Raw genomic sequence first — 15,774 nt, 5'->3', positions numbered from 1 at the left:
CTAATAAATATCAACATTGGCAGCTAATTATAGCTAGAGTAGTAGTATATACAACCATGGCTTTAAAAAACAGGCTTTTCTGGGGTTCCATACTATTTTTATTTGTTTGTTTTAGGTTTTGGGTTTCTTTTTGGGAATCTAAAGCATACTTTGATTTCTGTGAAATAAGACATTGTTTCTTTCTTAAAACTGAGCTCACTCGCTGGGAGCAGGCCATTCCCTTTGTTCTCCTTCAGAACTGTCCAAGGACAGGTTCTGCCTTCTTTAATGATGAATAGTTTATCACTTTAACTGTACCGTGTTCTTGTTTAGCCGTGTACCTCCAGTTGACGTAACCTTGCCCAGTGCCTTCTGTGGGCGTACAGTGACATGTAATGGATGCTTCAGAGAGGCTTTGTGTGGTTGCGCCAAAGTTGTGTGTTTTGAGACAGTTAGCTATGGTTCCAGTAACTTCACTCTACGTAGTTATTCAGATTGTCTTTTAAGGTAGTTAGATTCTGAAGGGTTTTGATTTTTTTTTTAAATGAGTAGATGGTAAGGTCTTAAACATAATTAAAAACATATTAATAGCCAGTTGGTGGTGGTACACACCTTTTTTTTTACAACTTTATTTTAAAAAAGAGAGATACATTTACAGCATTTTGTAATAAAACTATATGAGTATATTTTTGTCAGTACTTGATTTTTTTATAGGTTTGATAGTATCCATTAAAATCTTGTTAGTTACCATAAGCATAAATATAACATGGAAATAGTCAAAGTTTTCTTGGTGTGTATAGATTGAACATAATGATTTTTAAATACCAAAAATTGCCACAAGACTATATTCTTAGCTCTTGAGTTATTAATGATTTAAGGTCTAGGTGTACCCCACTCTGAGTGGGTGCTATATACTTGTTGCTGCTTTTTTTTTTTCCCTAAGAAGGACTGAGGCTTCCACTTTTTGGTCTTTCTTTCTTTCTTTCTTTCTTTCTTTCTTTCTTTCTTTCTTTCTTTCTTTCTTTCTTTCTTTCTTCTTCTTCTTCTTCTTCTTCTTCTTCTTCTTCTTCTTCTTCTTCTTCTTCTTTTTTTTTTTTTGAGCTTCATATGATCTGTGAGTTGTTTCTTGGGTATTCAGAGCTTTCTGAGGCTAGTATCCAATTATCAGTGACTGTATATTATGTCTGTTCTTTTGTGACTGGGTTACCTCACTCAGAATGATATTCTCTAGATGCATCCATTTTCCTAGAAATTTCATAAAGTCATTGTTTCTAATAGCTGAGTAGTACTCCATTGTGTAAATATACAATTTTTGTATCCATTCATCTACTGAAGGACACCTGGGTTCTTTCCAGCTTCTGGCTGTTATAAATAGGGCTATGAACATAGTGGTGGGTGTGCCCTTATTGTATTGTATGTTGGAGCATCTTTGGGGTATATGCCCAGAAGTGGAATAACTGGGTCTTCAGGTAGGACTATGTCCAGTTTTCTGAGGAACCACCAGACTGATTTCCAGAGTGGTTGTATCAGTTTACAACCCCACCAACAGTGGAGGAGTGTTCCTCTTCACATCCTCGCCAGCATCTGCTGTCGTCAGAGTTTTTTATTTTTAGCCATTCTGACTGGTGTGAGGTGGAATCTCAGGGTTGTTTTGATTTGCATTTCCCTGATGACTAGGGATGTCTAGCACTTCCTTAGATGCTTCTCAGCCATTTGATATTTCTCAATTGAGAATTCTTTGTTTAGCTCTGCACCCCATTTTTTGCACTCCATTTTTAATAGGATTATTTGATTCTCTGGGATCTAACTTCTTGAGTTCTTTGTATATGGATATTAGACCTCTCTCAGATGTGAGATTGGTAAAGATCTTTTCCCAGTCTGTTGGCTGCCGTTTTGTTTTCTTGACAGTGTCCTTGGCCTTACAGAAACTTTGCAATCTCATTAAGTCCCATTTCTCGATCCTTGATCTTAGAGCACAAGCCATTGGTGTTCTGTTCAGGAAATTTTCCCCTGTGCCTATGTGTTCAAAGGTTTCCCCCATTTTCTCTTCTGATAGTTTCAGTGGGTGGTACACACCTTTAATCCCAGTACATAGGAGACAGAGGCAGGAGGATCTGAGTTCAATGCCAGGCACTTGTTACAGGGCAAGTTTCAGGATAGCCAGGACTACACAGAGAAACCCCATCTCAAAAAAATAATAATGATTTAATTTGGGGATATAAAAACATTCTTTTATATCTGTTCATAAAGTTCATCTACATATTAGAGATGTTCATTTTCATATCCTAAATTACTTATTGTCATTTTATGAGTCACTAATGCAGAAAAATGCACAAAATGCATTTCAGGGATAATATTTTTGAGGTTTTATTTATTTTTATTTTATGTGTCTATAGGTATTTGCCAGATGTGCTGGTGTACTATATGTATGCAGTACCCATGTAAGCCAGAAGAGGGCATTAGACCCACTAGGCCCAGAGTCAGAGACAATTGTGAGCCATGTGGGTGCTGGGAAATGAGCCCTGGTCTGCTGGAGGAGCAGCCAGTTTTAGGTAATATTTTAGAGAGCTAGTAGACCTAATACTAAAAGAGTTTGCTATACATTCTGGGCTGGACTGCAGCCAACTGTTGGAGGCACATGACATAATAGAAAAATATAGAGAAATCAGCTGCTCTGAGTAAATTCTATCTTTAAAAAGCTTTTAAAAAACTATGTGTGCATGGGGGTGTGGTATATGCACCCAAGAGCCAGTGCCACAGAGACCAGATGTGTCAGAGGCCCCTGGAACTGGTGTTACAGGTGGTTGTAGGCTGCCAAGAACTGAACTCAGATCCTCTTCAAGACCACTCTTAACTGTTGAGCCATCTCTCTGGCCCCACAGCTTTGTTTGTTTGTTTTTACATTTGGTAAATGTGGTTTCATTTGCAAGGTTATTTAACCTGTCTTTGCCTGTGAGATTATTGTAAAGAATAAAAACTTGCTCACAAGCATGAAGACTGATTTCACCTTCCAGGGCCTAGGGCAGGTATGGAATAATCCCAGACCTCAAGAGGCAGAGATAGGAGATCCCTGGGGCAAGCTGACCAGCTAGATTTATGGAATTGGTAAACTCTGGGCTCAGCAAGTGATTCATGTAAATGAATGAGCAGTCAAAAAGGACATCCACACATGCACACCAGCCTTCACACACAGGTGTGCCCTCACACTATGAACACACATGTATGAATGAACACATGACACATCAATACAGGCCAAAAGAAATTGAATGGGTTTCCTCATGTGATTATATTTAGGATCTCTTTGCTCCCTCTGAAATGCCATGTTACCTCAGTGATGCTCTAAATGAAATGCCAGGTCCCAGGATGTGCTGTCAGTGTGTGCAAGTGACCTGGGCAGGGCAGGTGCAGAAAACCCACTGTGAGGCAGCTGCAGAGCAGGTGGAGCCTTTCCTACAGGGACCACGGTTACTGCAGTCCCTTTAGACACTGGATTCATTATGTCAACTGGGAATCTAATGCTTGGCCTGTCACTTTAAACCTATTAATGTCTATGTCCTCAGAGAACAACTTATGTTAAGACCATGTAACCTTTGTGCTTTATCCAGTAGGACAAACAAACAGATTTTTTTTTTTTTACTCTAATCAGGGAAGAAGACAAAAACATATTTGATTACTGCAGGGAAAACAACATTGACCATATAACCAAAGCCATCAAATCGAGAACTGTGGATGTGAACATGACAGATGAAGAGGTATGGAAAGAAAGCTCTGTTGTGCCAATGTCATGCATGAATGCTGTGGGTGGTTGGTTATTTCTTATGCATTTGTTGTTCCGCTGCAGTGTGACTGTCACTGCTGTGCCTCTCAACTATGACTCTAAGTAGAGTGTGGCCAAGGGCATCTCAGAGAGCATTGTCCACATTGTAAATTAAGTTAGGAGCTGAAACTTGCCACAGCCAAGTAGCTTCCATTTGTCTGTAATAGAGGGGAGGAGTCACGAGCGTGGAAGGACATGTGTAGGTGACAGCAGAGTCTCACCACACGTGAAGTCTTCCGGTGTGCTGTCAGTGTATGTATTCGTGTAGTGAGCCTTGTTCAGAAATACATTCCTGGAGATCTGTCAGAATTTTGATAAGTTCAGTCATTTGAATACTGGCCCACTATGCTAATTATTTTGTAGAATGTACTACTTTGCAACTTATTTTGTGTATAAAGTTGCTATTACGGGGCACCACACCAAAAATGACTAAAGGGATCTGTCCTAGCTAGAAAAACTTAAAGTTGTTAGCATACTGTCCTTATGGTGGCTACGTGTCTGTGTTCTACTATGTATCAATACTCACTGTGGCTCTAGGTGTTTCAGTTGAATAGTTGCTTGCTATGTTTTAAGTTCATGTGGTGTTTTTAAGGTAATTTCAAATATTAGTTGCAATATGATAATTTTTGTTACCATTTTATCTTCTACCTGTAGACTGATAATTGCTTTGTAATAACACACATTTTTTAATGTAAAGTATATTTTATATAATAAATGGCTTTCCTAAATGTTAAAAAAAAAGTTGCTATTACGGAACAGTTGAATTACAGTTAACAAAGAGTAAAATTTGCTAGTTAACTTTTAATGACTTCTTGTTATTTTGTGATTCTGTACAAGAAAGTAGAAATGGCCATAAGGGGCCCTTGGAGGTGTGGTGTGCACAGCTGTATACTGCTTTTCCAGCACATGCAAGAACCCAAATTTCATTCTTGCTGCCAACAAAACAATCTAATGTGAAATGGCTAAGACACAGCAGCTCTTAGGAAGAAGACACAGTGTACAAAGGATAACTGTATCTAGTGAGAGCTCGGCACACAGGGTGGTCTCCGAAACACCCTCCCTCTACCATGTCATCAGTGACTTCTGGAATTAAAAGTGTAAATTATTATTCTACAAATACTAGAGTACGTTTGACTCTAGCTCACTTGAGGCCAAAACTTTGAATCCTTTTAATTGCTTCTTTTGTTTTACACACACACACACACACACACACACACACACACACACACACAATGCTAAATAATATACTTATTGAGTTCCTTCTGTTTTGTATTTGCACTTACCTGTTTTAATCATCTTCCTCTCTGTCTCTCTGCCCTCTTAAATTTTAGCTTCTGGTTGAATATTAAATTAGTGCTTATAATTCTATACTAGGTAGACACTGCCTGTGGCTGAGCTATCGACTGTACTGCATGTATTAATCAACTTTTGCTGCAGAAATAAACAACTTCCAAAGTTTGGTAGCTTATCATTTCTTGCTTGTATCACCTTCTTGTCATGGATAATAACATTTCACATATTCTGATATTTTTTACTTTGTTTCCTGTTTGATGGTAATCTTTCTGATATTTCAGAAGGGCCTGGGATTAGTTGAGGCCTCTTGCTAGGTTCTCTTGGCTTTGTTTGGGCCTTTTCTCTCAAAGGTAAAAGATCAGTGAATTAGATACTGTGGAATAGGAACTAAAGATAGGCACAGCCGGGCATCCCTGTCCACACCCCAAGTCCATTAAATGCTTTATCAGAAGTGTTGTATGTCACATCTACCTACATTCCTTTGGCCAAAACAAGTCACAAGACCAAGGCTCTCTTTAGTGGGATGTTTATTCTGATTACAAACAAGCAAGGCAAAAAAGAATCGATGGCTATAAAGCTGTGCAGAGTAATACCTACTTACCATAGAACAACATTTTGTTTTTTAAAGTCAGGATTACTTTTGTGTTGTTGTTGTTGTTGTTGTTGTTGTTTGACTGCCTTTGTTTTCTCTGTTCCTATCATGAGTTCTTTCCATAAGTTGCCCAAAAGAGATAATAAACTCCTCTCCAGTCACCTAGACCCACAGAGATTTATTGCCCATTTGTCTTAGATCCAGGCCTTCTAGGGTGCCCTTCCTGCTTCATCACTAGTCTGTCTGAGCTGGTCTTAACCTGTTGTATGGATGATATCCTGGGCCTTTTCATTTTTCCTGTTTTGAAATTTCTCTTCTATCTTTGCCTGGCTTCATGTTTTCTACATCTTGTGATTTTTTTCCCCTTTTATTGCTTACTTCCTTGATTCCCTGGAGCATCTTTATACTTTCCCCCTTATTATTCATTTCCCATTTTTGTGGTCACTTCCTCTAGTAGCTTCCTTTTAAGAAAAGGGTATAAATGGCTTGAGAGTTCATCGAAATTGTATCAGAATTCTGAGCATACTCCCTGAGTGTTTAACGAACGATGATTAGGTGGAGATAAATGGAGTACGGTAAAGGCTAGAACAGGACTCAAATCCTGGTCTGATCACTTTCAAGCTCCATGACCTATGTTGAGTTTCCTCTGCCTCAGTTTCCTAATAATAGATGGAGATAGTGGTGTTTGCCTTCAGATCAGCTTGAGTATTAATGAGTTAATATATGCATGCAAATTGTACCCAACATAGTTAAGCACTACATAATTTTCAGTGTGTTAGTTACTTTTAATATGAATGAAAACTGATAGTGAAATGAAGAAAGAAATGAAGAAACTAGCTTTTCAAGATCCACTTTCCATGGGAAAGTATGCAAACACCATTCGACCCCACTAATATTTCAAAAATAGTAATTTGTGCAGCATCTGTAAGAGTTTGCAGTGCATTTTCAATTCTTACTCTACCACATTGACAAGAGCTCTTTAAGTTAAATTAGATTCATCTTTATCCCACAAGCAAGAGCTAATATTTGGAGACGAACATTTGCCTGTCCAGTGCAGATGGCTGCCAGGTAGGAGTGAGGTCCAGCAGAGCGCTCTCACTGCTGGACTTAGAAAGGACCTCCCTCCGTCCCTCCCTCCCTTCCTTTCACCCTAAGTAGTTATAAAGGTCATATCCAAGTGTGCCCTCTGCAGAGATTATTGGGTAGTCACAGTAAGTGCCTAGAACAGAAACAGCTTCTATGGTAAAACATTCTTGTTGCTGAAACGGAAAGAACTTGGAAAGCTGCTGCTGTTGCCCCGGCCTGCCAGAGCACTGTGCCTCCATGAACAGATGAAGTGCTTACACATTCATAGACTGAGACGCCAGGAATTCAGTTGGGTTCTCTCATTGCTCCAAGCAGATTTCTGCCTTTTCAACCATGACAGTGCAGGCTGAGCCTTGAATACTTATGGCAAGCCCTTTATTATCAACCAGGGGTTTCTGTGAATTAATTTAAGAACATGGGGACCTGGAGCTTAAAATCAGAAACAAATTTCACACCCTAAGTGAAATAAATTGTAGTGCCTCGTGGCCTTTAAAGCTCTGACAAGTGGAACATTTGGTGCGTGTGGATGCTGCAGTGTACACCTCAAAATCGTGCTGCTCGGGTGAGAAGAAAGCTCAGTGCTGAAGGAAGCCTGTCCGTGTTTCTGATGTTTGAATTTAAGGCATTTCTGTACAAATTGTACGGGATTTTTGGAGATAATATTATCTTTATTATTTTTATTGAAAATACTCGCCTAACAAGTTCAAACAATTTTAGTCTTGCCCTTATGTGACTAAAAATTACATTTATTACATTTGCTATGAACTACGTAAACTTCATTATAGTCATAAAGTGAAAAGAATGTATACTATAAACTATTATGCATAAAAAATGACACAGTAAATTGTTAAGTTATTTTAAATATATTTATTATTTTACCTAAGAGTCACGTGTATGGACCCGACTAAAATATGAATATGAAATGCCTTTTAAAGCTGTGTTTGTCTGGTACAGTGCAGCTACCTAAGTATATAGAGGATCATATTCATCCATATTTACTATGTAATTGCTAATAACATAGGAAAGCCAGAAGCTATGTTTTCTTTATTTCCTTTTTAAACTTTTTATTTACCACCAAGACATATATTTCTAACTTGAGAAAGTAGCACAGTCTTTGTGGGTTAGTTGACATCATTAGGAGATACCATTGGCATAAGAGGAAAGGTCTTGTAGTTATTCATTGTGTTCAGGAAGACTTTCTGTCCGTTGTTTCAAACTCAAGTTTATGGGAACATGGGTTTGAAACATGTTATATGTACTGGCTTTCACATTTAAATTAAATTACGTCTGGAGCTTGAGGCTGACTGTCTGAGCTGTTCTTCATGTCATGTTCCAGCACAGGCTGTGTGTGTCTGTGTGCGTGTCAGTGTCTGTCTGGGTTAAGTGCTTGCTGCATGTGTAGTGATGTCTTTGAGGGATAGGAAAAGGGATCAGATCCCCTGGAGCTGGAGTTACAAGCATTCGTGGGTCCCAGTGAGTGTGTGCACTAGGAACCAAACTTGGGTCCTCCGGAAGAGCAGCCAAGTACTCTTAACCCCTGCACCACCTCTCCAGCTTCAAGAAAGTGTCTTTTAAGGGGAAAGGAGGTGTAAATAATTTGTAAAGTATATTTATAGCATAAACAGATTATTATGAAAATAGGCATAATTTAGATAATCCTTGTCTTGCATATTTCTTCTCAATAAGTTCCATAAGTAAACAATATTTACTGGTGACATTTGAATAGTATTTTAAAACTTTACAGTAATTTTAGTGAGTTTAGTTTAGAACATTGTAGTAATGTGCTAACACTGTTAGAGGATGTCTTAGGGTTTTACTGTTGTGAACAGACACCATGACCATCTCTTAGAAGGACAATGTTTAATTGGAGCTGGCTTACAGGTTCAGAGGTTCATTATCTTCAAGGTGGGAGCTTGGCAGCCACCAGGCAGGCATGGTGCAGGAGGAGCTGAGAGCTCTACATCTTAATCTAAAGGCCTATAGAAGACTGGCTCCCGTGTGATTAGGAGGAAGGTCTTAAAGTGACATACTTCCTCCAACAACACCACACCTCCAAATAATGCTACTCCCTAGGCCAAGCATATTGAAACCAGCACAGAGGACATGTTCTCAGTGCGAGTCTACCCCAGTGTGCTCACATACAAGCTGCTGCTTTAGTACAGGTCTTTCCCTTCTGGCCTCTGAGGCCACAATGGATATCATTAGCTACTTTTTATATATCTTGGTTCTTTTGAATACTTTGAAGTTCACCTTTCTGTTGACCCTATCACTTCCCCTTGGTCTATTTTGAATCTGTGTCTCATAGCATAATGTAATGTACAGTTTTGGCTCAAGAAATGGCTTGAAAACTGATAAAACTGACAGTGTTAACCCAGCAAAAAGGTAGAGTTAAATAGCCTTTGACCTGAAACTGAGCTCATGCTTTTATTTAAGATTTGGAACGGAAAAGAAGAAAAAATACACACAAGGTACCGAATTGAAGTTTCCCAAGCTGACTGAGAAATGCATTACTGACTCCCTAATTACGCATATTTGCATCGATACAGACAATGGCATTTAAAAACCGGGCTATAATTTTCATTAACAAAACTGCTGCAGTCACACATACACCAGAAACCCATGCTTAATGCTGAGTCAGATGATAGCAAAGTCGCTTAAATTTGGTGGAGTTCGACATCTTATTTCTTAGACTGTAATGGACATAAGCTGTAGCTGCCGTTTTTATGTGTGTGGTCTATGCAACCATCACTGCTTCCCAAAACTCATCTCCCTCAGCTGGAACTAAGTCCAGTCTACTGAATTTTTTAATTTTTAAGAAAAAAGTAAGACTTTTGTATTTAAAATAATTATTAGTACTAACAAATTTATTAGTAAATTTAATGACGATTTAATAGTTAAATTTTATTTAAAGGTTACAGAAAAGACAAAACAAAGCTTTCATGTACTTTATAAACAGCATTCTTTATTAGGCCATAATGGTATTTTTTCACAAACAAACATACAGATAAAGATACTACAGTTAAGAAACCTTCTTTCACGAAAGAGTCAGAAGTCTCAAGGCAATTCCAGGGGCTCTTCAGTGACATTTCTTATTTTTGGGGACTCTGGGAAATGCTCAGTCCCTGCAGCTGCTGTAAATGCCTGCAAATTCCCATCTGACTCCTTTTACAGAAGCACCTGTAAGGGGAACAGTCTGCACAGCCAGCTAGATCTCCAGCCTGTGGATTTTCAGCCTCCTGCAGCAGCTTCTTCTGGACAGTTTCTAAGGGTGCTGCTTTGATTTCCACTGTCTGTAGGGTGAAAGTTCCAGTTTACCGTGACCGTGTTCTTGTTCACGTCCACATGTGGAGGCCATGTCTGACAGCAGTCAGACCTCTCAGGGCACCCCCATTCTTTGTAACAGTACTCTGCAGGCCTATGCCATTTGGATCACATGTATCTGTCTTCTTCTGGCTGGCTACTTGCTTACAGTATCTCATCTGCTAATTATATGGTACCCCCCACACACAAATATTTGATACAGCGGCAGGGGGAGAACTCTCAGAAACTTACATATAGCAGCTTTAACCTGTTCTTTTTTTTTTTTTTTTTTTTTTTTTTTGTTAATCTATGTTTTTTTAATCTGTGTAGACAAGGTACATATACTTTGTATATGATCTCCAAATACCATAAGAATACTCATAATAAAGTATCCCCATTTCATTTTGTGTATAGGGAAAAAGAGTCATTTTAAATTTAAAGGTTACAGAAAAGACAAAACAAAGCTTTCATGTACTTTATAAGTGGTGTTCTTTATTAAACCATAATATGGTTCTTTATTAAACCACTTAATTCTACATGGTTTAGGACAATTAAAGATATCAAAGAAGCATTTAAAATATTAAGACCCACTTTCTGTTTTTTAGAAGATATAAAAGTAATACCACTTAATAGCTTAGTTGCTACTGTGCACTTCCAAAGCACTTTAGAGTCATTCATCTGACTAAGAGAGGACGTGCTAGCACATGGTTAATAGATGAGAACTTTCCCTCCCTGCATTTACTGCATTTGAATTACAGAATTTACCCAGAGCTCTTCAGACAGTGCTTGTAGTGTTTTGAGGGCCTAGCAGAATCTTTTTAATAATAATCCCCCATCTCCTAGCTACTCCCAAGATAATTTTCCAGTAGGATTCTAGAACTAGAAACAAAGATCATATTTTTTAGTAGCGAGAAATTACTTAGCTCAAAGATTTGTAAGAGGTTATATTACTCATTAAAACAAATTTGGCAGAAGTTTTTGAGCAAATATAGCTCAGTTCTTGTATCTATAGTAATGCAATAGCTACAGTCTGTTGGCCCATGCAGGATGCTCACCAAAAAAGGGATGAAACCACGGTGGGTGTCACCCTGAGCTTGCTTCCCACTGTGAGGCTGCATCTCCACATCATTGGTTCTGCCCTCACTGGGGATTATCTTAAAGGAGGGCCTGTTTTCAGAAGCGATGATCTGAGGAAGTAACAGGAAGTAACAGCACAGACACCGCTGGCCTGACCCCTGCTCATCTAATTGTACATGCAGGCGAAATCCCCAAGCCTGCTTTGTTTTGTCTGTTTGTAAATGCTTACTCCTGCTCTTCTTTCTGAACTTTTCGATATTGCATAAAGTAGTAATCACTAGGTGGTCTTGATGTGGCTCTCTCTAGCACTTCTACAGAAAGTCATTGTCAGAATTTATTCTAATTCAAGGTTAATTAGTGTACCATTAAAATAATGTGTTGCGAAAATTAATTACAGTGCAGGTCAGAATATGTGTTAAAAAGCATAGTGCAAATGTCTGCAAGTGCATCATCCTTCTTAGAGTCGGCCGTGCGCCATCCAAGGGGAAAATCACCCCGACCCTGCTCACAGGTGTCTCCTCTAAAGTAAATTTTGGCACCACGTGTGACAAACTTAAAATATAACCCCCATTAATGGTGAAATGTGTTGCTCATCTGCTCTCCCGTTGCAGCTGTGAAGGATTCATAGTTCAGCATTAGTTAGCGAAACATGAGTGGGTCAGACCTAAGGAAAACCAGGAGCCTGCTTGAGAAGTAGGAATTATCTATACATCTTGTGGTATAAGTACACAGTACTAAGTTTTCTAACTATGATAGAGTTCTCATGTACACTATGTAAGTATATCACGGACCTTAATTATGCAGTGAGTCTTATTAATAGTTGAACTTAGTACCTACTCCCTAAATACTTAAATTAGACTAAAAATGATAAGCTTTTATCTGATTTTTTTTTTTTTTTTTTTTTTTTTTTTTTTTTTTTTTGAGACAGGGTCTCTTTGTGTAGTCCTCTGTCCTGGAACTCGCTATTTAGACAAGTTGGCAGAGGTCGGCCTGCCTCTGCCTCCCTTGTATGGAAACTAAAGGCATATTCCACCACACAAGGATGATTTACCCATGCTTTCAAACTTCTGTTTCCCTCTTTTATAATTTTTATGTGTGCATGGTCCTTTTTAGGATTTTGTGTAAGAAAGCAGAAACTCACAGATCAATAAAGTCAGTCAAGCAAGTGAGACCGGTACAAAAGGGAATCCGCAAGGAGGCCGTTGTCCTGGCTGTGCACTTGACCGTGAACTTCCGCACGTGTTCAGACAGTCTAACTGGAAGAAAGCAGCATGGGCAGCTTTAGAAAAGTCACCTTGGAGGGTGCATTTTCAGTTTCTCTTGCCCCAACTTCTTTGTCTTTAAGGCTTTTCTACAGTGTGGAAAAGCATCTTATTCTTTATGAGGTAGCCATTGCTGCCCTCAAAGGAGAGTTATACCATACATCACCCACTTGTTCAGAAGAGCCCAGCAACTTTGGAGGGGTTGTTTGTCAGGACAGGAAAGTAGGCTTCATTTATTAGGTACACCAAGATCTTCTGACAGTCAAGAACCAAATAACACATTGATAGTACCTGTAAGTCTTCAATAGCTAGAAGTCAAAAGTAGTAGTATGTCATGTGACTGAAGACATGGCTTGGCCATGAGGTTATTCACTCAACAGATATTTTGATTACATGTTATATATTTATTTGTGCAAGTATGTGCACACATGTGTACCTGCATGTGACAGCTAGCAGCAGTCAGTTCTTTTCCTGGAAATGGAGCTCAGGTCATCAGGCTTGATCTTTATGGACTAAGCCATTTTGACAGCCCAACTCAGGTACTGACTGTGTTGTTTGCATTACCGTTCTCTACTGTCCAGGTAAGGAAAGTGATCAAACCAAAGCTGGTATGGGCTGGTGTGTGTTAAGATCAGAGGTGGAACTCAGGGCTTCCCATTGCTTGTCTATGGCTTTCCCACAGCACATCTTCTATCATTCTCAGAATAATTGTTCTACAGTTTTATGTGTCAGTTTTTCCATCTTTCTTAGCACGTGAGCTCTGGATGGCCCACACATAGATTAACAAGACCCTCTGCTGTTTGCTACTTTGTAGGGCAGAGCTCTGCTCCACTGGGCATGTGACCGAGGACATAAGGAGCTGGTGAAAGTCTTGCTACAGTATGAAGCTGGCATTAACTGTCAGGTAAGAGTACATTCAAAAGGAGCTTGTTCTTCTTTTTAATTACAATTCATCATTTTGTATTGTATGCGTATGGGTGTTTTTTCTGTATGTATGCCTGTGTATTATGTGTGTACAATGTCCAGAGGCCAGAAAAGGATATTGGCTCCTCTGAGATGGATTGCAGAAGGAGGTGAGTCTTGGGAATCTGACCTGGGTCCTCTGGAAGAGCAGCTCATGCTCTTCCCCACCAAGCTAGTTCTGCAGCCCTACAAAGGAGCCCTCCCTCTCTCTCTCTCTCTCTCTCTCTCTCTCTCTCTCTCTCTCTCTCTCTCTCTCTCTCTCTCTCTCTCTCTCTCTCTCTCTGAAGTAAAATTCTCATAAGAAAATGTATGTGAGCTGTCTTAAGGTATATGTCACTAGAGCCCCTGCTATGGAGTTCCACAGTGTTGTCCTCATTCAGTGAGACCCTGCAGCAGTTAACAGTTACTTCCGCCCTCTTCCAGCCCCAACCCCTGCCCTACTAACCTGCTTTTTCCTCTGGGCTATTTTATGCAAGCAGAATCATGAGGCAAGTGCTTTTTGTTTCTTTCTCATACTTACTCTCAAGCTGTGCAGCTGGTGGAACATACCACAGGACCCCATTCATCCTTACAGCTAGAATACTAGTATATGAGCATCCAGTGTCTTCTTTATCTGCTCACTCATCAGTTGCTACACAGTGTTATTGTCTCTAACTTTTGACAGTTATAATAATGTTATAGCATTTGTGCATTTTTTTTCTGTTTATATGCTTACTTCTTGTCAGCTATTTTGGTTTTTTACCTAGGGTAGAACGCCAGAGTCTTACAGTAATTTTTTTTCAGATTTATCTTTATGTGTGTAAGTGTTTTGCCTACATATATATATACACACATATACACGTATGTGTACCAAGTGTGCCTGGTATCCTCAGAGAGTATTATATCCCTTAGGACTGAAGTCACTGACAGTTGTGAGCTGTGGTGTGTGTGCACTGAGCATTGAGCCCAAGTCCTCTGCAAACTCAACAAATACCCCCACGTACTAAGCCATCTCTCCAGCCCCAATCTTTGGTAATTCACTATGTAATTTCTCACATGTAACTTGGAGTTATCTCTAAACTATTCTCTGTAGAAGCTCTAAACTATTCTTTGTAAAAGCATGACCCCACCACACACACTCTGCCAGTGTTTGCAACTTCCAGCATCATCCGTCCTTAGCAACACTTATTTTTTCTTCTTTCCTAAAGAAGGATTTAACTTTACCTCATTGTGACATGCTTTTGATTTACTTTTCCCTAACGACTATGCATTCCTGAGCTTTTTGTTCTTTAGGCAGGGAGAGGGGCCGAGACATGTAGCCTTGGCTGTCCTCGAACTTGCTCCATAGATCAGGCTGGCCTTTGCCTCCCTAGTGCTGGGATTAAAAGTGTACCACCACACAACTCTTTTGGTATATTAAAAAAAATTTTTTTTCTTACAACTTTTTTTAAGGAAATATATGTACAAATTATTAAAAGCACTTTAGTGTAAAAATATATGAAAATATTTTTGTCAGTACTTGATTTTTTTTAAGGTTTGATAGTATGCATTGTCTTTGGTATATTTTACACTTTGTGAACCATTTACTCATGTGTTTTGCCTAATTTATTATTAGATTGCTAACTTTAAAGGAATTATGTAAACATTTTATGTAATTTTAAGAGATTATAAACATTTTGTGTATCTTAAGACATGTTAAAATTGTTCCTTATGCTTTTTCCTAAAATGTTCTCCCTTTCATGACTTCCTTCCACCTAAAATTATCCAGTGTTTTGTACATGTCAGTAGAGATTTTATTTCGTCCAGATACCTAGCCAGTTGCTATAATTACTAAATAACCATTCTTGCTTCTTGCTACTTGCAGTGTATTTCTTACCATAGTCTCTGGCTTCACTTCATCTCAGTCTATTTCCAGTCTGTCTTCCCGTTCCATACTCTGTTCTTCATATGTTCTTAGGCCGTGTTCTTAACAAGCATAGCTTCAAACGTTTGAACATTGGATAAGACTTCACTGTTCATTCAGAAATTTTTCTACATTGTTGCTTCTCATTTTGTAAATGCTTGATGTTGTCTTCTTATCCTCACTTTACGTTCACTAAGTTAAAGCAAGCAACACGAGGGTCCTTCCGCTGCATTCTTGCCTAACCCCAGTTAAAGAGGCCTTTAAAGGGAGTGTCCCCACGTTAGGCATTGCCTGAGGTCTCTGCCAGTTCTGTTGGTGGAATAGTACATGGAGAACAGTCGCAATCCCTGCCTTGTGTGGCACTTAGTGCAGCTGAGGTTCCTTGTGGGTTTTTAGGACAGGCATGTTAGTCGGCATGCTGCTTGGCACAGTGTCCTCCTGGCTCCCTGCATTCATGTGGCCATTTTATGTTGCTCTGACTTTGTTCTTGATGATTGTAATCTGATCTCTCTAATGCCTGGTG

The 15,774-nt window shown here is 39.2% G+C and overlaps 1 protein-coding gene across 1 annotated transcript in view; it reads left to right on the top strand.

The window, feature by feature from the left end:
* Positions 1-15,774, top strand: part of ACBD6 (acyl-CoA binding domain containing 6) — a 119,611-nt gene that overhangs the window by 50,909 nt on the left and 52,928 nt on the right. Inside the window, exons 5-6 of the mRNA XM_080915063.1 lie at positions 3,626-3,731; positions 13,221-13,310. Of these exons, the coding sequence (XP_080771189.1) occupies positions 3,626-3,731; positions 13,221-13,310 (196 nt within the window). The remainder of the gene's footprint in view (positions 1-3,625; positions 3,732-13,220; positions 13,311-15,774) is intronic.

This window comes from Micromys minutus (genome assembly GCF_963924665.1).
Source record: "Micromys minutus genome assembly, chromosome: 1".
Taxonomy (NCBI): Eukaryota; Metazoa; Chordata; class Mammalia; order Rodentia; family Muridae; genus Micromys; species Micromys minutus.
The sequence above is the reverse complement of the archived record's forward strand: the minus strand, read 5'-3'. Positions and strand labels throughout refer to the sequence as shown.